We start from the raw sequence: 24,820 nt of genomic DNA on the forward strand, positions 1-24,820 counted from the left end.
GAAGAATTTTTCTTTTTAGTGCCATAGTATATATCACCTGATCACCATCGGTGTTGCTGATTTGCCTAGAAGAATCACCCTGGATGTCCTAGTAGAAACAGCTTCAATGTTGGGAATTTTAAAAAGTTTGTACTCGCTCTTACACATTTTTTGCATTTATTTTTTGCCAACAGCTGATTTACAGAAGCGAGCAGAGATGATAGGCCCCAGTGTCTGGTTCAAGAACCTCAGCAGAGGAGATTCAGGACAATATCGCTGTGAAGTCAGCGCACCTCAAGACAGGAAGAACTTCCAAGAAATCATCATTAATTTAGATGTATTAGGTGAGTGCAATCTGTAATGTATTTTTTGACCTGGATTTATACAAAAATACAGCAGTAAGAAGAGAGTGGTTTCAGTTAGCCAAATCTCTGCCCGTTCTCTTCTTTCAGCTTAGTGGCAACTGGTTGCTGGGCAGACAGATTGCCTGACAATTGCATGTAAAGTTGGTGGTTGTCGTGCACGTACAACCCAAGCAACCAGATAGGAAGTATGGGTTCCTTGGGACATACCCAAACAGGAGAACCATCTGAGACCGCATATTGGAGAGTCTACAAAAAGCAAGGGGCCATAATTAGTGTTCATCATAAATATGTCAATAATTTGACAAGCCCTTTTCCTGCTTGGCTGCCATGACAGACTGGGCCAAGATCCTGTTCCAGAAGGAAAATAGTCACTAAGATAGGAGGATTTTTTTTTTTAAGATGATGGGTCGGCACTGCGGTTTGCATGTGGTGCACTCGTCCAGGGAAGGCGCCCCACTAGTATATAGCGAAGAAGGATCGTCACTTCCTTTCGTGATGATATGAAGAGACGTTTATTCAAGGCATAATAGCATCATCAGTGACTAGTTTCGGCTCAAGCCTGAGCCTTTTTCAAACTGCAATGGGAGGATTGTAACTTTTCTCCAGTGGCTTCTAATATAGGAAGACCCCACCAACACCATTATCATCTCTTTTTATCACCTTGGTCAGTCGACCATTAATCAACATTCATCTAATGTATTTGACCACCTGACATCCTAACTCCAGCACTGGTCATTCCTCCATACTCTTTGCCTTATTGTATGGCTGTATGTATATCTTGTGCAGCCACCACAAATGGAGAACATAAAATTGGAACCTTTTACTCTCTTGTCAGTCGAGGTCCTGGAATCTGAGCATCTCCACCACTAACTACACATTTCATCTATTGACAAAAACATTTTATTAGAAGACCCTGTAGGGGTCCTCTGGAAATAAAGACTGTAAGTGGTATCCAGAGGGGTTTGTTCACCCCCCCCCCTTTCTGTGAACTGTGATACTAGACAGAGCCCATGGACACCCTTTTTTTTTTCGTAATCCTAGACAGACCATGATATTAAAGAAATCCCTGGGGAAAGATTCCAGGGATGGTATTGAATGAATGGATTTCTGTGAGCACAAGTAACATGTGTGATTTCTCAAGACCACACTGAAATGCCTTGGGGTGTAAGTATCATTTCCTGCAATTCTTAACATGATATTGTTTGGGGTCCAGATGGTTGAAGACACTGAGTGCTGGAATAGCAAAGGTTTCTCTCGGATCCATTCAGGATTGGTGAAGATGGTACACGTTGGAGTCTGTGGTCTGTCTTCTCCTAAGAGAAATTAAGACCCAATCCTAAGTGCCCTGGACCCCAGTGAAATGGTAGCACTGATAACAACAACAAAAAAACATTTTATTCCTCTTGCAACAGCAGTATAGATCTGATAATGATGTTGGGGTTTGCGCCCAGCCTCATGATACAGGTCTGTGCTGCCAGTCTATAGAGCTCCAGCTGCTGCGTGTTGTGACCGCAGTCACCTCCGCGTTCTTTGCTCAGCATTCCTAAGAGCAGAAGGGTAGAGCCATAGTAACCCACCACACTCCTACCAAGGCTGGTTTCATGAATAGGGGCTGGGACGTTATTACTGTTTCTAGTCGTGCCGCACTATGCCATCTAGTGGCCCATGCCATCATAAATTACAGAAGAGAATGACCACCCCCGATTAGTTTGAGGGTCTAGTTTTGCCTGAGAAACAGTGAGGACCTACATGTGTAAGCTGACCCTGACCTTAGAGAACCTTCATCTCTGAGACCTCTACAGCCAAGAAAGCACCTTTAGGCAAGGGCTACAGGGCGACAACTGTCGCGGCCAGGATCGCTAAGTAGTGGTGATTTCCTAGAAATGAATGGGATTGCCGCGGCAGTCGCAAGAAACCAAACACGGATGGATTTCTTGCAACTGCTGCGGCGATCCCATTCATTTCTATGGGATCACCACTGCTCAGTGATCCTGGCCGTGTCAGATGTCGCATAACCAGTGTTGCCCCGTAGCCTTTGTCTTACCACCAAAGTGCTCCAGAGAGAAGGAAGTCAAAAGGTCCAGAATCTACATGGCTGTGCACTGGGGTCAGTCAGCAAGGTATTCTGCATGTTTATGGTAGAGAGACTTTGCTGCTGTGAGAGGGAACACTGCTAGCACACCCTTTCACACTTTCAAATGGTTTGGCCAGCTATATCTTATATCTGCATCCCTCAGTCCCAGAAATTGCAGACACATTTAACAGGAACCTCATTGATGCCCATAGTTCTTTAGAGACTTTAGAAAGAGTGGGAGGAGTACTCCAACCCTCATCATTGCTACTGTTTATAAATTGCTATTGGGGACAGATTACTATGTGCTACATGCTTTGGAACTGTGACCTGCTAATGCCATATCTGACCGCTGAGCAGCATGTGATCACTGAGACCACTAAGTGGCTGCAGCTGTCAAATGTTGGCGGCTTGTAAAAAAAAAAAAAAAAAGTGCCGCTTTACATGGTTCAAAGAGGTGAGTATTGCTTTTTTTATTTAATTTTTTTCAATGGTCACTGTTAGGAAGCAGCAGATTCAGAAAAAAATTAAACCGAGCGCTTGCCTCCTTAAAGATATATGGTTAAAAGGGTTGTCCAGAATTTGAAAAAAGTGGCTGCTTTCTTCCAGAAACAGCTCCACACCTGTTGATAGGTTGTTTTGTGTATTGCAGCTCTATTGACGTGAGTAGGACTGAACTATAATACTAAAGATGGCCAGGTAAAATGCTGTTTAAAAAAAAAAAAAAAGCCAGCCACGTTTTTCTAATAGTGACCAATCCCTTTTAAGCTTGTAATGCTCTAGGACCTAAGGCAGCACCCGCTTTACTTAATAGTTAGCCCACCCCTGGATCTATAGGGTTAGTTAGAGGGGGGGGGGGGGGTGAGTAGAAACACCTTATCTGCTCAACTTTAGAAAATGCGGAGTTATTAAAAGTGTCCACCTTTCCCACATGGTGCCAGTGTCTACAAACAGGAGTAGTTACAGCGATATTATTTGTGTCCAGGTAACGCGTTTCGGACTATCGCTCTGTTTTTTAACTCCTCTCTGCTACATCTGTGTATTATTTGGATACAGCAGGTAATAAACTCGGCAGAGATTTTCCAGGAAAGGACCCGCCATTAAACCCATAGTGTCTCTTGTATGTTTTCTTTATTTGACACTGTACAATTGTGCTGCTCCAGCTTTAAAAGGCCTGAAATGTTTTAAAGCTTTTCCTTGTCTTAAAATATGTGAGATGTAATCTGGTTTTATTCCTCAGGTTGGCAACTTTCCCTTTTGTTTCTTATCCAGGAAAATATTTTTTTTCTTTTTTTTAATCTCCCTTCTAACATTCTGGACAAGCAAATATAATCATTCCTGGAAATGGTTTCCGACAGTTGTTTGCAATCTGTGTGTCTCTCCAGCTGTGGTGAAACTACGACTCCCATCCTGTACTATCTGGCTTTCAGAGCATGCCGAGAGCTGCAGTAGTGCATGTAGTCCTATATGCAGGAGGCGTGTTATAGAGCAGGAGGAGCTGAGCAGATTGATGTACAATTTGGTGGGAAAAGATTTGGTTTAACTTCATTTTTCATAATTCATTCATATAAATCCGCGATTCTTCCATGCTTAGGAGTCCAGTGGGCGGTCCTAATAAGTGTCTTACAGCCTGTATGACTGTATATACAAAGATGGCTGTCAATCATGGATAGGACCGCCCACTGGACTCCTACACATAGATTTAAAAGGAAAAAATTTGCTAGTTTTGTGGGAAAATAGTCAGCCTCTTAATCTGCTCAGCTCAGCATAGATCAGATACCATGTTCAACGTGGAAGGTTGCCTTTAAAGGGAGTCTGTCACCACATTTGACCATATTAGACAGATCCTATAGCGTTATATGTGCCACCCAGCAGTTAAAAACGGTACCTTTGTTGCATATAACCGAGTCTTCTTTCTGCCAAAAATGAACTTTGAAGATTGTGTAAACGAGCCCTCTCAAGTGCCCAGGGCGGTGTCTCAATCTTCCGAGCCCAAGACCGGACCTCCCTAACGGCTCATAACCCTGCCCTCCTTGTGCCTGTGCCCGCCCGTTTACTCCCCTCCCCTCGCCTTTTCCATTGCAGCTGCGCGGACAAATTCGTAGCCGGCGCATGCGCAGTAGGTATTGCGATGCCCTGCCAGGACCGGGCATCGCATTGCGCATGCGCCAGCTACGAGTCTCGTAGCTGGCGCATGCGCAATGCGATGCCCGGTCCTGGCAGGGCATCACAATACCTACTGCGCATGCGCCGGCTACGAATTTGTCCGCGCAGCTGCAATGGAAAAGGCGAGGGGAGGGGAGTAAACGGGCGGGCACAGGCACAAGGAGGGCAGGGTTATGAGCCGTTAGGGAGGTCCGGTCTTGGGCTCGGAAGATTGAGACACCGCCCTGGGCACTTGAGAGGGCTCGTTTACACAATCTTCAAAGTTCATTTTTGGCAGAAAGAAGACTCGGTTATATGCAACAAAGGTACCGTTTTTAACTGCTGGGTGGCACATATAACGCTATAGGATCTGTCTAATATGGTCAAATGTGGTGACAGACTCCCTTTAAGAAAGAAAGGTTTCGGATTACGGGTCTACGATGTGATACGGTTATTTCAACCACACCATAAATGTATGTGATTCTCTTGAATTACTGAAATGATTTATATGGTGTAATGCCAGGGATGTGAGGCATCCCTTGCTGAATCAGTGTCTGCACTGAGCTCGTGTCAGTGTACGCACAGAGCTTAGTCTGTGGACACACTTGCTGGCTGAACTGTGAATGCAGCTCTGAAGTACAATACAGGCTCTAACTCAGGATTAGCAGTGTAGTGTACTCAACTATGTGGACTATACATTACTCAACTATGTGGACTATTTCTGTATGTATACAGACCCGTGGTGTCCAAAAGGAGTGATAACGCCAAGACGGGTCCGTAGTAACTGCCTGACAATGCTCTGTTCCAGTATAGTTGTCAGCCAACAATCTGCTTCTTGTACAGTGACCCCTTCCAAAAAACACATCACCCTGAAGAGCACTCCATTACATAATGGTAATGCTGGCAGTTACTACAGAAAGGAAGTCACCGATCTTCCTTCCTCGGAACGGGAAATACAAGATAAATTGAACAAAACTAGATTTAAATTATGGGTAATTCAAGCATGTGAAGATTTAAAGTGCACACATCTCCTGCCTTCCGCAGAAACAGCCAGATTGTGGGATAGGATACACACTTGACATTTATAGCCTAATGGCGAAGAATCATTTTGTGGGGAAAGTTGAAATAATCTAAAAATTATTCGTTTTTTTATGGAGTTTCCCTTGATAATTACTGCATAACCAACAATTCCCTAATATTAATTTTCTAAGGGCTCATGCACAGACAAAGGCACTGGCTCCTCCTCACCCCGACAACACTAACCCTTATTGGGCAAACCAGATGGGCCAAATGGTTCTTATCTGCCGACACATTCTATGTTTCTATGTTTCTTCCACTGCTTCTTATGGGAACATGGCTCTCACCAGGCACTTTAGTCACTGCAACTGGCCACACCTACAGCCATCTCTTTTGCTAATGAGACGGCTGCTCTACAACCCAGGAAGGGACCTACTCAGGCCTAGTTTTTGGCCTGGTCTTTTGTGGACTCCTGGATGGGGATCTGTTATACCCTGGAGCAAGGGTCCTTTGGAGCATGGACGTTTGTGGAGATTTGCATCTATTGCTACTATGCAAACTATCAACTCCCTACTTTATTGCACTTTCAAGGGTTAACTTGCACTGCGATTTATGCTGTTGCTTACACTTATACAGTTTTTTATATTGTTGAACTCCATTTTATATCTTTATTGTAATATATCTTGTTCATTTGCACTGTTATTGCACTATGCTATGAAAAGGGTTGATAGTCAGCTAGCTAATACTGAGAGACTTTGGGACTTTCTACCTATGCACTGAGAAGATAGTACATGTCCACAGTTACTGTAAGAGAATATGCAGAGCTACGTTTTGGAGGGAAAAAAACTGACACTGACCTTTTGACTGTCTAGCTAACGCTGTTTACGTCATCCCCATTGACTTGTATTGAGGCACTACAGAAGTCAGCGGCGGACTTGAATTGTAACATTGTTTCTGTTAGGCTGTGCTTCTTCAGCTTCACCCCTCCCACTAGAAAATTGTAGTTTAATTAAAAACTGTATAAAAGGACAGCAGTCAGAGCCCATAGTTGTCTGCAGGGGACCAGTGTTCATTAGGAGAGCCTCTACCAGACTGCTTGAGTGACCAGAAGAAGACGCTGAGATGGGTATACTCTGCCACAGACCCTGGGTTACCAGCTCTTTGGCTAGGGAGCCAGTTGTACAACTGCGCCACCAGCCCTTTGGCCCTTTTAAGAACGGGACTTCTAGCTCAGGTCTTTCCCATACCTCCCAACATTTTGGACGGTCAATGCGGGACACTTATGGTTCATTATGTGACAGATCCATTTCCCTGCATACATATACACTTCAATAGTTTTCTTTTATATGGTAGCGCAAAAAATATCTGAATATAAACATTTCTAAAACACAAATTGTATCAAATAATATACAAGTCAGGCTCTAACACATAGACAGGACCCAAACACTCTCTGGATCAATACTGTAAATTGTAAATCTATACCCCAGATCAAAAAGAGGGACATTTAAGGAGCAAAGAAGGACAGAGGGATTTGGGTCTAAAGGAGGGAATGTCCCTGCAAAAGAGGGCCAATTGAGAGGTCTGCTTTCCTCAGCATGCAAACCTCTTCTATCAGAGGGGTCTCATGTGTACTCACTTGTACTCTTTTACTGCAGCAAGCCTTTATCTAGTGCTCACCCCCAGCAGGGGGCTAAGTCACACAAAGGAACGTGGCTTTGGACCGGCCCTTATGTCTGAGTCCTTCATAATCCTAACATCAAACAAAGGATAACACATCTCCTGTTTTGCTTATTCTCTTTAGAGCAGAGTATTGTTCCAATACTGGAGTATGATCACTTCACCTAGTGGCCGGATCATGCCATTACAATACATTAAAGTCATGTAAATTAAGCAGGGCTAGCACTATCCTAATTTTTTCATTACTTTCGGGGAGAGGTGTTCTTCTTTAAGGTGGATGTGCTCCCCCAACACCTTACACTCACAAAATACAAGCTGCTACATGTATATGGAGTACAAAGGCTGCTCTTACCCCCTGGTTTTGGAACAGGAAGGGTGCCAAAAAGTCTCTCTGTTCCATACGACGCATTGTGGGTGGGTGGCATATTTTGAATTGGGGTCTATCATGGTCTTGTGCAGCCCCCAGCCGGTGATGTAATAACATACGGCTCTGCAGGGTGCCATATTTGTACTTTTATCTATTGTTTTCCTGCTGATGGTTTACAGACACAAAGCTCAGTGTAATTTTCTCTATATCCAGCCTAAAATAAATATTTATGCTGCCAGCTGCTTGTTCTCGAGCTGGAGAGGAAGCCATTCTCTAAAAATAAAAAGGGGGTATATTTTATTGAAAATCTAAACATACCAAGCTGATGAATGCTGCGCCATTTTTCATTGGGAGCCTGCAGAGAGATCACAGGAGCGGCCTTCATTTGTCTTCTAGGTCTTTTCTAAATGTTATTTTCAGATGAACAAATATTTTCTTTCGGAGGAGCATCGTGGGCTAAAGAAATAGCGCGGATAGAGGACTGCATGATGGGAAATGGTTTCAGTACTGGACGTTGGCATACAGTTTAGCTCTGTTCCCTAAAGCATAGGTTTACATTTAGGCGCCATCTTAAAGCATGAAGAATTAGGTATATTTTTGGTAACTTTTCATCTGGCTTAAGAATTTTTTATGAATTCTGAGCGCCAGTCTGCCTGATATTTTTTTTATTATCCCGATTTTGTGTTGAGTTATTCTTTTCTGTAAACTCCCATCTCCCATCATTCCTTGCTGGTTCAGAGTCTGCACAGAGATTTGAATTCTCGGATGTGTAGTTTCTGCACCAGATATTACAACCCAAGGGCTAACGTGATAATGTATCTCCCTGAATACAGTGCAACTTAGTTATAGGAGTCCGGGGTGAGTCTGTCAGCACAATGTTGACTGATTCTAAGTAGCAACCTGCAGGATTCTGAATATTTGAATGTGAATGATTCCACTTAAAAGGGTTTTCCGAGATTTTATTTTTTATTTTTTTACTGATGACCTATCCTCTGGAAAATTCATCAGTATCTGATCTGTGGGTGTCCGGCACCCGGGACCCCCGCCGATGAGCTGTTATGAGAGGGTAGCGGTGCTACAGTGAGTGCCACTGCCTTCTCGCAGCTTACCAAGCACAGCATCGTACATTGTATGGCGGCTTGGTACTGCTCCTAGGCCACGTGATCGATGAACGTGTTGTCACTCGGCCTAGGAAAAGCAGCTGATTGGCAGGGTTCCTGGGTGTCGGACCCTCAACGATCAGTAAAAAAATCTCTAAAAGCCTTTTGGCCCAATGGCTTCCGTTACAAGATTTCTCAAGAGCAGCACAGTTTATTTTCAGCCTCATTGCCTTCTTCCTGTAGATTTTATTGCACAATATGTTCACATGATACCCGTACTCTTCTGACTTTATTTCCTCTTTACATAAGCTATTTTAGCCAACCCACTCCATGCAGCTACTAGCCTATTCAGGTTCTTACTCCTGGCTTTTCTGTGCTTAGAAATCAGTGGAGACCTTGGCTGCAAGAGGATGATGGGTCCAAGAATGATAGGACTCCACCATCTATCCAGACCAGAAAGCTGCGAAAAAGTTTGTATCAGTCACTGGAGCATGTTTGTGGATTACATGGACAGCCCATTGATTTAAGTGGAAACCATGTAGTACTTAATTTCTCCTGTGGTGGCACTGCAGAAAAATTGGCCACTTTCTGTCAAGTTCCTTCTTAGATTACTTGTGATTGCTGTGGGACAACATGTGATCTGCTTATGGTTGGAGGGATCCATCTAACGAAAAGGGACAGTCAAAAACCGACAACCATTTTTAAGGATTATTTCAGACCTAAATATTTCACTATGTGATAAATGTTAGATTGGTGCGACCCCCATCAAGTACGGTAGCTGAATGGAGCCCGCTAGCCACTTGGCCATAGCAAAGGGTTTGGTTAGAGTGGTCACTGTATTCAGACTCTAAGGAAGTGACAGAAATGGACTGTTTTTTGTTAATAGATTTCTGTTTTAGTAGTTTTATTCCATCTAAACATTAAAAAGTGCAGGTATCACCAGTAGAGCATGTGAAAATATAACTATGAGTGATATCCATATTTTCTCTCTAAACAGTGGCCCCTAGCATCCCAGTATGCGACATTCCTAGCTCAGCCATAAGTGGAAGAGTGGTGGAGCTCAAGTGTCGAGAAAAGGAAGGAAACCCAGCATCGGAGTACCAGTGGTTCAGGAATGGCCATGCCCTAGATGTCAGTGCCAAAGCAACCAATGCAACATATAAAGTGGATAAAGCCACCGGCACTCTGGTACGTACTAGCATCTCATTGACCTGTATCTACCATCTATTGTGCATCAGCAGAGGTGGTCATGTTGCTGGACTAAAGGGGAAACTGTCATCGGGAAGGTTCTATTTTCATTTTGCTACTTTTGTCAAACGTCATTATATTCTAATGACATTCTAATGACTAAATGGCCTTCAAAGTGCTCATCAGAGCTCAAGTAAGGAACTTGCCACATATCCCCTTCGTTTGGGCCTTTTCAGCCAGTAAGACAACCCTTTTCAGAATGCAATCATGGTGATCAACTGATTGAGGCAGGTTCAGCTCCCAGCACCCTCAGGAAAAAGCTGATTTCACCATGTAAATCCTTATCTGGTTGTTATTACGTTCTGGCCATTCAGATGAATCAAGTCCACCAAAGCAAAAGAAGCTGTTACAGAGTAAATCTCCAATCTGGCTCATGGAGGTGGGTCCTGGTCAGGGACCTCCTTAATCCATATGCCTTCATAGGGTATGTGGACGGGAGTCCCTTTTTTCAGATAATCACTTTTAATGGGGTATTTCCAACTGGGACATTTATAACATATCAAAAGGATATGCCAGAAATGTTTGCTAGTTGCAGATCCCACCTCTGGTACCCGCTCCTCTCTCAAGAACAGGGTTCCCAAAGTAAATGTAGAGCAAGCTGCGCATGCACAGCCACCCTCCATTCACTGCTGTGAGACTACATTCATTGCCATAGACTTCTGACAATAGCCGAGCTACACTCGCTTGCTTGGTGTGCTCTTTGTTCACAGTGGGGCCCCGTTCTTGAGGTGAGCGCAGTTCAGAGGTGGGACCTGCACCTATTATACATTTATGGTATATCCTATTGAAGAATGAGAAGGGGTCAAGTGATGAGCATGTCTGCATCTGTGCGAAGAACCAGTAGGAGACTTTTTCTAAAGAGTTACGGTTAAGAATATTTTGTAATTATTACCTTAGGGGACTATTTAAAAGAAATGGTTGCACCTGATAGAGCAACTTTTAAAGGGAGCAAGGGGTGTATTGATAGGGGATGCAGTGATTGAAGGATAAATAGGGCTTTTGATCATGAGGGTGCCAAGGGTTCATGTGCAACATCAGTGGAAAGCAGTATGGCACCATGTAATCCCTAGTTTAGATACATAATCAGAGCCTAGTAGCTTCAAGTTATGCTCAATAGGAGCTGCCCAAAAGAGAGCTTGTTCGGGTTAGAAGAACTGCTGTAGTTCTTCTAAAGTCATAACCTCATAAATGAGTCCATACAGTCCACCAGTGAATGAACTACTTCCTTATCTTGTATATAGCATAATAATGATCATGGTCCATAAAATGGCCACCACCGCTATACACTATAAAGGACTTTTGTGGATCATATTAATAGGGAGCCATGGCTGTAAATATTGAACTCTAGAAAAGTTTATATTCAACCTCCACCCTCGGCCATACCAGGTCAGATGGGTGTGCAGAACATATATGGCAACTGGCACGAAAGGCCAAACCTAAAGAGAACATATCATGAGCAAGTCACATAACTAGATATATTTATCACATTGCTTAGAAGGCGTTGGAACTGTGATCTGCTTCCTCTCCTATGTGGCCAGATGTCTCGGTCTTCTCCATGAGGTCTTCTCCATGGCAGCCTACGTGATGCATATATATGATGCACAGCGCCGTGTGAATTCTTTTTATGAATTTTTTTATTGACTGTCTAATCAACCATACTCAGGTTCCTTCCTAGGATGGCAACTGTTTGCTGTAGATGGTCGGCAGCACTGTGGATACAGTCACGACTATGATTATGACCATGGTATTTTTGACATTATTTACAATGAATTTAAAGAGGACCTTTCACCACTCCTGACATGCCTGTTTTGATAGCTTCATGTATTCCCCATGTAATAAAAACTCTGGAACATCTATTCTTATGGCTCTCTGTTGTGCCATTCCTTTATTATAACTACTAGAAGTTAATAAATTAATTGATAGCAGTCTGCAGTAAGGTTACAGAGGGGAGGTAACCAGTTGGGGGGGGTTCTGCACAGACTGACTCTATCCAATCAGTGCTGCCATTGTCAGACCGTGCAGGGACACCCCCCCCCCCCCCAACTGGTTACCTCCTCTCTGTACCCTTACTGCATACTGCAAATAATAAAGGAATGGGACAACATAGAGCCATAAGAATAGAGGCTCCAGAATTGTTATTACACAGGGAATGCATGAAGCTATTAAAACAGGCTTGTCAGGAGAGGTGAAAGGTCCTCTTTAACCTCCTCCCGACCGCCTAACGCACGGATGCGTCCGGAAGGTGGTTGATCTATTCCTCCTGGACCCATCCGTGCGTCATCTCGCGATAGCCGAGATTTCCTGTGAACGCGCGCACACAGGCGCGCGCTCACAGGAACTGAAGGTAAGCGAGTGGATCTCCAGCCTGCCAGCGGCGATGTGATTTTTTTAACCCCTAACAGGTATATTAGACGCTGTTTTGATAACAGCGTCTAATATATCTGCTACCTGGTCCTCTGGTGGTCCCTTTTGTTTGGATCGACCACCAGAGGACACAGGCAGCTCTGTAAAGTACCACAAAACACTACACTACACCCCCCCCCCCCCCCGTCACTTATTAACCTTTATGAACCACTGATCACCCCATATAGACTCCCTGATCACCCCCCTGTCATTGATCACCCCCCTGTCATTGATCACCCCCCTGTCATTGATCACCCCCCTGTAAGGCTCCATTCAGACGTCCGTATGATTTTTACAGATCCACTGATACATGGATCGGATCCGCAAAACACATGCGGACCTCTGAATGGAGCCTTACAGGGGGGTGATCAATGACAGAGGGGTGATCACCCATATAGACTCCCTGATCACCTCCGTCATTGATCACCCCCCTGTAAGGCTCCATTCAGACGTCCGTATGATTTTTACGGATCCACTGATACATGGATCGGATCCGCAAAACATATGCGGACGTCTGAATGGAGCCTTACAGGGGGGTGATCAATGACAAGGGGGTGATCACGCATATAGACTTCCTGATCACTTCCCTGTCATTGATCACCCCCCTGTCATTGATCACCCCCCTGTAAGGCTCCATTCAGACGTCCGTATGATTTTTACGGATCCACTGATACATGGATCGGATCCGCAAAACACATGCGGACCTCTGAATGGAGCCTTACAGGGGGGTGATCAATGACAGGTGGGTGATCACCCATATAGACTCCCTGATCACCCCCCTGTCTTTGATCACCCCCCTGTAAGGCTCCATTCAGACGTCCGTATGCGTTTTGCGGATCCGATCCGTGGATCCGTAAAAAATCATACGGACGTCTGAATGGAGCCTTACAGGGGGGTGATCAATGACAGGTGGGTGATCACCCATATAGACTCCCTGATCACCCCCCTGTCATTGATCACCCCCCTGTAAGGCTCCATTCAGACGTCCGTATGCGTTTTGCGGATCCGATCCATGTATCCGTGGATCCGTAAAAAATCATACGGACGTCTGAATGGAGCCTTACAGGGGGGTGATCAATGACAGGGGGGTGATCACCCCATATAGACTCCCTGATCACCCCCCTGTTATTGATCACCCCCTGTAAGGCTCCATTCAGACATTTTTTTGGGCCCAAGTTAGTGGAAATTTTTTGTTTGTTTTTGTTTTTTCTTACAAAGTCTCATATTCCACTAACTTGTGTCAAAAAATAAAATCTCACATGAACTCACCATACCCCTCACGGAATCCAAATGCGTAACATTTTTTAGACCTTTATATTCCAGACTTCTTCTCACGCTTTAGGGCCCTAAAATGCCAGGGCAGTATAAATACCCCACATGTGACCCCATTTCGGAAAGAAGACACCCCAAGGTATTCCGTGAGGGACATATTGAGTCCATGAAAGATTGAAATTTTTGTCCCAAGTTAGCGGAAAGGGAGACTTTGTGAGAAAATACCCAAAAAATCAATTTCCGCTAACTTGTGCCAAAAAAAAATAATTCGAGGAACTCTCCATGCCCCTCACGGAATACCTTGGGGTGTCTTCTTTCCAAAATGGGGTCACATGTGGGGTATTTATCCTGCCATGGCATGTTAGGGGCCCGAAAGCGTGAGAAGAAGTCTGGGATCCAAATGTCTAAAAATGCCCTCCTAAAAGGAATTTGGGCCGCTTTGCGCATCTAGGCTGCAAAAAAGTGTCACACATCTGGTATCGCCGTACTCAGGAGAAGTTGGGCAATGTGTTTTGGGGTGTCATTTTACATATACCCATGCTGGGTGAGAGAAATATCTTGGTCAAATGCCAACTTTGTATAAAAAAATTGGAAAAGTTGTCTTTTGCCAAGATATTTCTCTCACCCAGCATGGGTATATGTAAAATGACACCCCAAAACACATTCCCCAACTTCTCCTGAGTACGGCCATACCAGATGTGTGACACTTTATTGCAGCCTAGGTGGGCAAAGGGACCCACATTCCAAAGAGCACGTTTCGGATTTCGCAGGCCATTTTTTACACATTTTGATTGCAAAGTACTTCTCACACATATGGGCCCCTAAATTGCCAGGGCAGTATAACTACGCCACAAGTGACCCCATTTTGGAAAGAAGACACCCCAAGGTATTCCGTGAGGGGCATGGCGAGTTCCTAGAATTTTTTATTTTTTTGTCGCAAGTTAGTGGAATATGAGACTTTGTAAGAAAAAAAATATATAAAAATCATAATTTTCCGCTAACTTGTGACAAAAAATAAAAAGTTCTATGAACTCACTATGCCCATCAGCGAATACCTTAGGGTGTCTACTTTCCGAAATGGGGTCATTTGTGGGGTTTTTCTACTGTCTGGGCATTGTAGAACCTCAGGAAACATGACAGGTGCTCAGAAAGTCAGAGCTGCTTCAAAAAGCGGAAATTCAAATTTTTGTACCATAGTTTGTAAACGCTATAACTTTTACCCAAACCATTTTTTTTTGCCCAAACATTTTTTTTTAATCAAAGACATGTAGAACAATAAATTTAGCGAAAAATTTATATATGGATGTCGTTTTTTTTGCAAAATTTTACAGCTGAAATGAAAAATGTCATTTTTTTGCAAAAAAATCGTTAAATTTCGATTAATAACAAAAAAAGTTAAAATGTCAGCAGCAATAAAATACCACCAAATGAAAGCTCCATTAGTGAGAAGAAAAGGAGGTAAAATTCATTTGGGTGGTAAGTTGCATGACCGAGCGAATAAACGGTGAAAGTAGTGTAGTGCAGAAGTGTAAAAAGTGGCCTGGTCATTAAGGGGGTTTTAGCTAGCGGGGCTGAAGTGGTTAAAGGTATTTTCTCGCCAAGACATTCCCCTTCCATAGGCTCTAATATTATAGAAGGGGGTCTACATTCAGAAACCCAAACCGTTTCCGCATGCATGGTAGACATGTAATATTACATTTCCCTGCATTGGCCTAACTGTATGGCTGGCATCAACTTAAGAGCTGATTGCCTGACCAGAGACAACCCCTCTACTACAAACCTATCGCAGCTGAAGACATCTGTGTTGGTCCCATGTTCATATGTGCCCACATATCTGAGAAAAAGGATGTTTTAGTATATGCAAATGAGCCTCTAGGAGCAATGGGGGCGTTGCCATTACACCTAGAGGCTCTGCTCTCTCTGCAGCTGCTGCTCCCTCTGCACTTTGATTGATAGGACCAGGCAGTGTAAACAGGCCCCATCGATAAAAATGGAGAGGGTGCGGCAGTTGCAGAGAGAGCAGAGCCTCTAGGTGTAACGGCAACACCCCCGTTGCTCCCCGGGACTCATTTGCATATATTAAGACATCACATATGAACATGGGACCAACACAGAGCACATGCAACAGGTCAGCCAGTGTCATAGGTAGAAGAGCACATGCAACAGGTCAGCCAGTGTCATAAGTACGAATCTGCTGACAAACATCCTTTAACCCCTACATGTACGGCAGAAGTCCGGTTTCTAAAGATGGCATCTGCTCGCACGTGCAGAGTGCGCCATAGCCGCTGGGTTTCTGCTATTTTAAATAGCAGAGAGCACATGTATGCGATCAGCCATAAGGCTGGGGAGGCGGGGAGTGAAAAACCAAAACGTAAAAATGGAAAATCTCAGGGTCCTCTAAGGGTTGAGCGTAGCACAGTATATAGAATTTACTGACTGTCCCCTTAAAATGAAATAGGGACAATTGCGAGCACAGGATTCAGTTTTCTCCATCATTTTGATACCGTTACACATTAATGAATGGGGATTTAGAGGATTTAAAAAAATAGGCCTGATATTTTTTATTCATAATTGGTGCTACTCCTGTCCATGGGCTGTGCGTAGTTACCATCAGTCCTGAATTTGCAAGGACTGTCCCTACATTAGGAGACAGTTCCGTGAAATGTGTGCTGTCCCGGCCTGAAAATGGATGGGACATTTGTAAGTGGGTGTTCCTGGTTGTGTTTTGGACATTCCTGGTAAGTATGGGCTGTGTTGTGTCTTATATTACAGCTCATCTCATTGAAGCAAATCTGACTGAGGCGCTGTAAGGCACGTGCGGGTACAATGCGTGATGTGAACGCATAGCACACGCACTGAATCCTGACTTATTCATTTCAATGGGTCTGTGTACATGAGCGTTTTTTTCACGCCTCAGTTCTGCGTTGCGTGAAAAACACAGCATGTTCTATATTCTGCGTTTTTCACACAGCCCTGGCTCCATAGAAGTGAATGGGGCTTCAGTGAAAAATGCATTGCGTCCACAAGCAGGTGCGGATTCAATGCGTTTTTCACTGATGGCTGCTAAGAGATGTTGTTTGTAAACCTTCAGTTTTTTTATCACGCGCATGAAAAACGCATCAAAACACATTGCACCACGCGGAAAAAACTGAACGCAATCGCAGACAAAACTGACTGAACTTGCTTTCAAAATGGTGCGAGTTTCACTGAACGCATCCGGACCTAATCCGTATAGTTCGTGTGAAAGAGGCCTTACAGACACGAAGGGGCTTGGCATCTGGAAAAAAGAAATCAATCCCTAGATGAACAGGAGAGATTTATAAAACTGTCTAAAAGAAACCAATCACACCCCAGGTTTCATTTCTTACAGAGCTCTTGAAAAATGGAAGCTGCTCTGTGATTGGTTGCTGTGGACAACCATAACAGTTCTTCTGTTGGGCAGTTTCTGAACTCTCAACCAAACTGTCTGTTGCCCTTAGCAACCATTCACAGCACAGCTTTCATTTGTTTTAGTGCTCTTGAAAAATGAAAGCTGTACCGTGATTGATTGCTGTGGACAACGAAAACATCATATTTTGGACAGTTTCTAAAATCTCACCCATTGTCTACATTTTATAAAAGAAACTTAACTCTTGCTGCAGCGTGACCACCACCTGCTTAGGCCTCTTGCACACGACCCTATGTATTTTGTGGTTCCCAAAAAACTGGATCGGGAACGGAACAGCTGGCTCTTTATAGAACTAGTACTATCCTTGTCCGTAATGTGGACATTAATAGGACATGTTCTCTTTGTTTGCGGAGCGGAAATACGGACATACGGAAACGGAATGCACATGGAGTACCTTCCGTTTTTTTTGTGGGGCCCCATTGAAATAAATGGTTCCGTATACGGTCCGCAAAAAAAACGGAACGACACGGAAAGAAAATACGTTTGTGTGCAAGAGGCCTTATGGTGAGAGAGGAGACCCTAGGAATTGTCTATTACAGTGCGTCCATTATAATGAGCTCAGCTTAGCAACCAGCGGTAACCGGCTGTACAGTACCAGGGACTACTGATCTGTGTAAATCACAATCTATCTCTTCTCACAGCACTTCAATACAGTCACCAAGGAGGATACCGGAGAATATTCCTGCGAGGCCAGTAACGGGATCGGAAAACCGCAGAGGTGTCCGGCAAAGAGAATGCAAGTGGGTAAGTAGCCGGCCTCTGTTCAGGGAAATAATACTAAATTATACATTATAAACATATATTATATAAATTATACACGTGACGTTATTGCCAGCATAGATTTTAGTTTCTGGCAAATGGACAACACAAGATGTGACAAATTTGTTAAGAGGTTTACGCTTCATAATAGATTTGGCGCATCTGACTCCAGTGGACTCTTTATTAAAGCGGTTGTGCCATAAACTACTTTTCGCTCTAACTTGTACTTTCATCATATACTCTAGCTCCCATTACTCCTTGAATTTTTTTTTTTTTTTTTTAAATTTACCTCATTTGCAGTTTTCTTATCCCCCATGTTTGAATCCTACTTCCTGGCTTGATCATGTGACACAAACCATGACCCTTGTTCTTACCAATGAGGCTTTTTACGTCCTGCATTAGAGGGCTGCACTGCAGGACGTAACCAACAGTAAATTATATGGACGACCTGTCCTCAGGATAAGTCATCACTATCAGATGGGAAGGGGCCCGACTTCCGACGCCTCCACTGATCAGCTGTTGGAAGAGGCTGCAGTGCTCCGAGGGCCATTGATGTCACATTCATCTCTCATTTGGCCTAGGGGCAGCTCAGTCTCATTCAAGTGAATGAATGGGGCTGAGCTGCAATACCAAGCACAGCCACTATCTAATGGATGGCGCTGTGCTTTGTAAGCTGCAAACAGCTGATCAGCAGAGGTCCTGGGAGTCGGACCCCCATCAAGCTGCTATATTGAGAATAAGTCATCAATATTAGAATCTCGCTAAATCCCTCTAAAAGGTGTGTATACGTTTGCAAGCATTTTAGTATTAGGGCTCATGCACATGATCGTATGTATTTTGCGGTCCGCAAAATACTAATCCGCAAAAAAAAAAATGGATGACATCCAGGTAACGTCCGTGTTGCATCCGTTTATTTTGCGGATCCATTGTAACAATGCCTGTCCTTGTCCCTAACACCGACAAGAATAGGACATGTTCTGTTTTGTTTTGCGCAACGGATATGCAGACATATGGACATGGAATGCACACGGAGTGATTTCTGTTTATTATTTTTTCCAAGCCCCATTGAAATAAATGGTTCCGTATACGGACCTGTAAAAAAACGGAACGGAAACGGAAGAAAAATATGTTCTTGTGCATGAGCCCTTACTCCAATGATTCTGCAGTAAAAGATGAGGCAACTTTGACTTGACTATACATTTTTCGGTTTTGTGTATGAATCTTCTCTGCAGGGCTATGTGTCCGCATGGCTATGTTTAGACCACAGTCAAACCCTGTGTGTAGTCGGACGCGCTCCACTCCCTGTCCTCCCTCTGCTCCTGCAGGATCAGAATATACACGGGGTACGTTTGTAGTCTGTCACCATGAAGGCACATAGGCTGTTTGCTGAGTTGCTTCATTTTGCATGTTTCGGAGCAGGGTTTGGGAGCAAGGACAAATGGTTGCACATGTTTACACCCCCTTTATGTTCTCCTGCTAGACTTGAAGACTTCTAATCATAATATTCCAGGCTGCACAGAATTTTTACTTCTGTGCGGCATCTCTGCAAATCTGTCAGCAGACTACAGGCTGTAATATACTGTGACTGCCATTTAACAGCCTGAGGGCCACTGACAGATTTGTAAGGGAGATGTGAGGGGTTTGGATTTCACCGTCTGCCCTGCACTTGGATATCAGGGGGCGCACACTCAGTATTTGTTTCCTGTCGTGCAGATGACCTGAATTTGGCTGGAATCATATCGGCGGTAGTAATCGTCTGTCTCGTTATCATCTTATGCGGCAGTGGGATCTGCTATGCACAGAGAAGGGGATATTTCTCAGGTAAGTGGCATGTACTGTGTTATCAGTGGAGACTCAGTGGATCAACATTTCATGACCTGGAAACTTAAGTGGATGTCGAGCTCTAGATGCCCCCTTTAAGTCTCGCCAACCTCCACATCTTCTTCTGAACTACACATTTAAAAATAAAATACTTACCTTTAAAGGGAGCCTGTTAGTAGCATTTTACTGATGCAACCACTGGCATAATGCTAAGTTAGAAAACCGCCACCCGCTGCTTATCTAGGTGGTGCGGTGGTGGTGGTGAATAGTCCCGATGTCCTTACTGTTAGCCCGTCCATTCTTCCTTGATTGACTTGGCTCTGCACTGATGGGCATGCTGTGGGACTTCTTTTTTATGATAGATATTAGATAGACAGATATTACATAGATATATATACAAAGATAGTTATAATGTATAGATATAACAGTATCTTTTTTTTTTTTAATATAGGTTTATTAGTGGTTAAGGTAGCAGTGTGAAGTGATTGAGGGAGCGGTCACACTTCATGTTCCAGGGTTATAATTAGTTGCAGATTGCATTACTCTGGGAATGGGGCGCGGCCGCTTATTAATAGTATTGGAAAATAACATGTATTTGGAGACATTTCCTTGTGACTTGCATTGTGCATTGTAATGAACAAGGGCCATAGAAAACGTTTAGGGAAAATGACCTGGAGAACCAATTTGTCTGTCCAGCCAAATACATATCTTAGTGTTTTTGTATACCCGCTGCAGATGGCGCTATTGTTCACATAAGTATATATGGGGTCATTTATTAAGACCAGCGTTTTAGCCTAAAACAAGCGTAGAAAATGATAAATGAGACAGGCCCTTCCCCACCCATGCCACGACCCCTTTTTTAGACCTGTCGTGAGCAGGGGAAAAATCTCAGATTCACCCTCAAATCCCCTTTGCGACTAAATCCTCGACAGATATACGCCAATGATTAGCGTATATCTAATAATAAATGACCCCTATATTGCGGGAACTGAGCCCCTCTATCTGTAATGCATGTCAGCCTACATTACCATGGAGATGCACAGGTCTGCACAGAGCTGTAGACCCAAGCTATATTTTTAATTAAAGTGAATCTGTCAGCTCCAAAACACCTCTTAAACTAGAGAAAGCGGTGTGTAGTGTAAGTGATGCCCACTGTCAACATCTGTTTGGACACCTCTGCAGCCAATTGCTGGCCGCAGCAGTGACCTGCCTTCTGTCACGTGGCCAATTGACCTGACGGAGAGGGAACAGGTCACCGCTGCTGCCAGTGATTGGCTGCAGAGGTTCCTAGCGGATGTTGACAGCGGGGGCCCCGATCGAGGCAGCCGAAGATGGGGAGAAAAGGAGCTGGTACCAAGCAGTGGGAAGCATATAAGTAAATAAAAACCTCCCAAAAGGAAGCCAACCTCTTTTAAAGGGATTTTCCAGGATTTGGTCCCTTTCAAAGTGTGTCCCCAAGTGCCTAATGAAAGAATCATACATTTCTCCTCCACCACTCCCATTCTGCACCCTAGCTCCATTCAGAAATCTTCAGGTCCCTGGCCTGACTTCTGGCCAGGGTGGGGACTGGTTCACATGTGCTGCTGTAGCCCGTGCTGGCCTCAGCGGTGGCATTTCCCCAAGCGGCACCTCCGTGCTGGGTTACAGGCCGGGGACACATCACCGCTGAGGTCAGTCATTGGCAGGGAGCAGAAGAGTATGATTCTTTCATTGGATACCACACACAGGGGGGCTTACAATAAAAGGAACCAAGTCCTAAAATACCCTTCAAGGAATCACTGCTAGGGCCATGACACCACTCACCCCCTGCTCAGGACACACTATGGCCATTTCCCAAACCTTGTCTGGAGCGGTATCAGACGTCCCTCCGGCTCCTACAGACTTAGTATCTGACTTGCAGAAGTCGCTCTGCTGGATGCAGATCCCATTTCAGTAAAATCCTCATTAATCATCATTTCAGAATGGCCCACTGCCAGAGACAGTAAAGCTGACTGGAAGCCTGGTAATGAATTGGTGGCCGTTTTCTATAAATTAACTGTATCATTGGTGATGCCTAGCGAAGGAGCCAGATCTCTGAGAAGCTCCATAGTGGGGTGGGGGTTGAGAACTGCAGACTAAGCACTTTGCTCCTGTCTCAGAAGACGGCGGCAGGCCATGGCGGGTCACTTGCACAGGTGCTCAGACTCAGGAAATGGGAAGGTCTATAGCAAGTTCTCAATGTCAGATCTGTTGTTTTCCCCCTAGATGAGCAGCACGGAGGTGACTTCCATCACTCGCCCTTCCTACTTCCATAGATACACACGGTGGAACGTGTGTTACCAACCACCGATTTCCACAATGAAAGGGCTCTAGAGGGTTTCACGTTGGCACCGCTCATAGGTTTCTGGTTTCAAATCAATGACTGCTTTCCGATTTTCAGTAGCTGAAATCTCTGAGCCGTGTCAAATGGTTTGGGGCACTTTATAGTGACCTGATATGCTGGAAGTCAAGGGTGGCCTCTTGTAACTCCATGACATATCAAAAGATTATCTTGACTCGATTTCCCTTTTAAAGGGGTTCTCTGGATTACAGATATTGATGACCAATTAGCCGGATAGGTCCTCTGTATCAGATTGGTGGGGTCCAACACCTGGCACTCCTACCAATCAGTAACTTACGGTATACACAGCGGACGCAGAAGGCTCCGTACTCTGTGTAGGTTCCAGTGCCGGCCTAGTGACGCCCAGCTCCCACTTGAGCTGCGGTGCGCCGTCTCGGCCACTACTTAGTATTCAAAGCTGTCCTTCTTCAGCTCCATACACTGTACAGTTTCCAGTGCAGTGACTCGGGGGGGGGCGAGGATGGGAGGAGTGGTAGTGGCTGTGATGGTGGTACTAGTACTAGCAGTTCACGGTGCCAGTCCTCGCTTTGTCTCTACCTGGGCCGTGCAGTGATAGGGGGGTCCATACTGTCTTTCCTCAGAGTACGCCCTGGACACTTTGGGGGCTTCTGCCTGGTGGAAGTTGGGGTGCCCTTGATGATGGATGTTTGACAGGGTGCAAGGCAGTAGAGCGTGTCGTGGGAGCTGCAGACATATGGTGCGGTCAATTACCAGGCCCATTAGTGGCAGTAAATAATGTCTCTCTTTACTGGATTGATGATAGGAGTAGTAGTACATATAGCAGCAATGGCACAGTTCCTAAGTATCTCACAGTGCAGTCTTTTCCCAATAGCTGGAAAGTTTCTATGGAGGAGACACTTTTAAAGGGGTTTTCCTACTTTTTTATACTGATAGGTCATCAGTATCTGATCGGTGGGGGTGCGACACCCGGGTCCCCCGCCCATCAGCTGTTTAAAGGGGTTATCCTAGGGACTCTTGTCCTTCTATTGACTAAAATATCCGATATATACCCCAACCATGGGATGATTACTTATACAAGTAATTATTTAAGCCTATGGCAACCATCATAATATACACAACCTACATGCCAGACCGCTTAGGCTACTTTCACACTAGCGTTCGATCGGATCCGTTCTGAACGGATCCGATCATAATAATGCAGACGGAGGCTCCGTTCAGTACGGATCCGTCTGCATTATTTTTAGCATATAACAGCTAAGTGTGAAAATAGCCTCGTACGGATCCGTCCAGACTTTCAATGTAAAGTCAATGGGGGACGGATCCGCATGAAGATTGAGCCATATTGTGGCATCTTCAAACGGATCCGTCCCCATTGACTTACATTGTAAGTCTGGGCGGATCCGCACGGATCCGCACGCCTCCGCACGGCCAGGCGGTCACCCGAACGCTGCAAGCAGCGTTCAGCTGTCCGCCTGTCCGTGCGGAGGCGAGCGGAGCGGAGGCTGAACGCCGCCAGACTGATGCAGTCTGAGCGGATCCGCTCCATTCAGACTGCATTAGGGCTGGACGGCTGCGTTCGGGTCCGCTCGTGAGCCCCTTCAAACGGAGCTCACGAACGGACCTATGAACGCTAGTGTGAAAGTAGCCTTATACTGATTCAATACTTTATTGCAAAAAATCACAAATATGTTACAGACATGATTAAAAGAGAATGGTGCAGGAGATAAAAAACGACATCACTGGAGGAAACATACAGTGGATACAGTCCATTGGTTCATCATGATTGTATCATTCAATAAAGTGCAAATGCAAGCGATTTATCAATTAAAGAAAATATCGGACATTTACCCATACTGTGTCTCCTCCAGGATGGTGCCAACCACAACGCGTGTTTCGGCGTACCTTTGTCTGGCGAACCTTCGTACCAGGCGAAGGTACGCCGAAACGCGCGTTGGGGTTGGCGCCATCCTGGAGGAGACACAGTATGGGTAAGGGTCCATTCACACGTCCGTTGTTTCTTTCCTGATCTGTTCCGTTTTTTGCGGAACTGATCTGGACCAATTCTGTACCAATTCATTTTCAATGGGTCCTGAAAAAAAATCAGACTTTGAGCTGTCCGATTTTTTTCAGGACCCATTGAAAATGAATGGGTACAGTACTGGCCCAGATCTGTTCGGCAAAAAACGGAATAGATCAGGAAAGAAACAACGGACGTGTGAATGGACCCTAAATGTCTGATGTTTTCTTTAATTGATGAATTGCTTGCATTTGCACTTTATTGAATGATACAATCATGATGAACCAATGGACTGTATCCACTGTATGTTTCCTCCAGTGATGTCGTTTTTTATCTCCTGCACCATTCTCTTTTAATCATGTCTGTAACATATTTGTGATTTTTTGTAATAAAGTATTGAATCAGTATAAGCGGTCTGGCATTGTCTTCTATTGACTAACCCTGGCACCCACCAGCAGCAGCCATGCGGGCATCAGGAGCGATGTGGGTGCTGGGGAGCTGGGTAAGTATAATATATATGCGGGGGAGATAACCCCTTTAAGGAGGATTCTTCAGAGCTCACCAAGCACAGTGCTGTACATTGGATACAGAGGATAGGCCATCAGTAACAAAAAGGTAGGGAAACCCCTTTAATCTACCATTGCTATCCCCCTTTCCCATACATGTTGTAAACACTTGGTTTGGCCAAGCATGCATGTGTTCTCGATGAGGACAGTAAAATAAGCTGCTCTCAGACCTATTTGCTCAGATGCTTTTTCTGCAGACAGATGAGACGTCTGAGCTCGGTGCC

At 44.6% G+C, this 24,820-nt stretch overlaps 1 protein-coding gene across 1 annotated transcript in view; it reads left to right on the plus strand.

The window, feature by feature from the left end:
• JAM2 (junctional adhesion molecule 2) overlaps positions 1 to 24,820 on the plus strand; it is a 107,485-nt gene that overhangs the window by 74,053 nt on the left and 8,612 nt on the right. The window contains exons 4-7 of the mRNA XM_044284334.1: positions 174 to 323; positions 9,719 to 9,909; positions 17,734 to 17,836; positions 19,565 to 19,672. Of these exons, the coding sequence (XP_044140269.1) occupies positions 174 to 323; positions 9,719 to 9,909; positions 17,734 to 17,836; positions 19,565 to 19,672 (552 nt within the window). The remainder of the gene's footprint in view (positions 1 to 173; positions 324 to 9,718; positions 9,910 to 17,733; positions 17,837 to 19,564; positions 19,673 to 24,820) is intronic.

Source organism: Bufo gargarizans, chromosome 3 (assembly GCF_014858855.1).
Source record: "Bufo gargarizans isolate SCDJY-AF-19 chromosome 3, ASM1485885v1, whole genome shotgun sequence".
Lineage (NCBI taxonomy): Eukaryota > Metazoa > Chordata > Amphibia > Anura > Bufonidae > Bufo > Bufo gargarizans.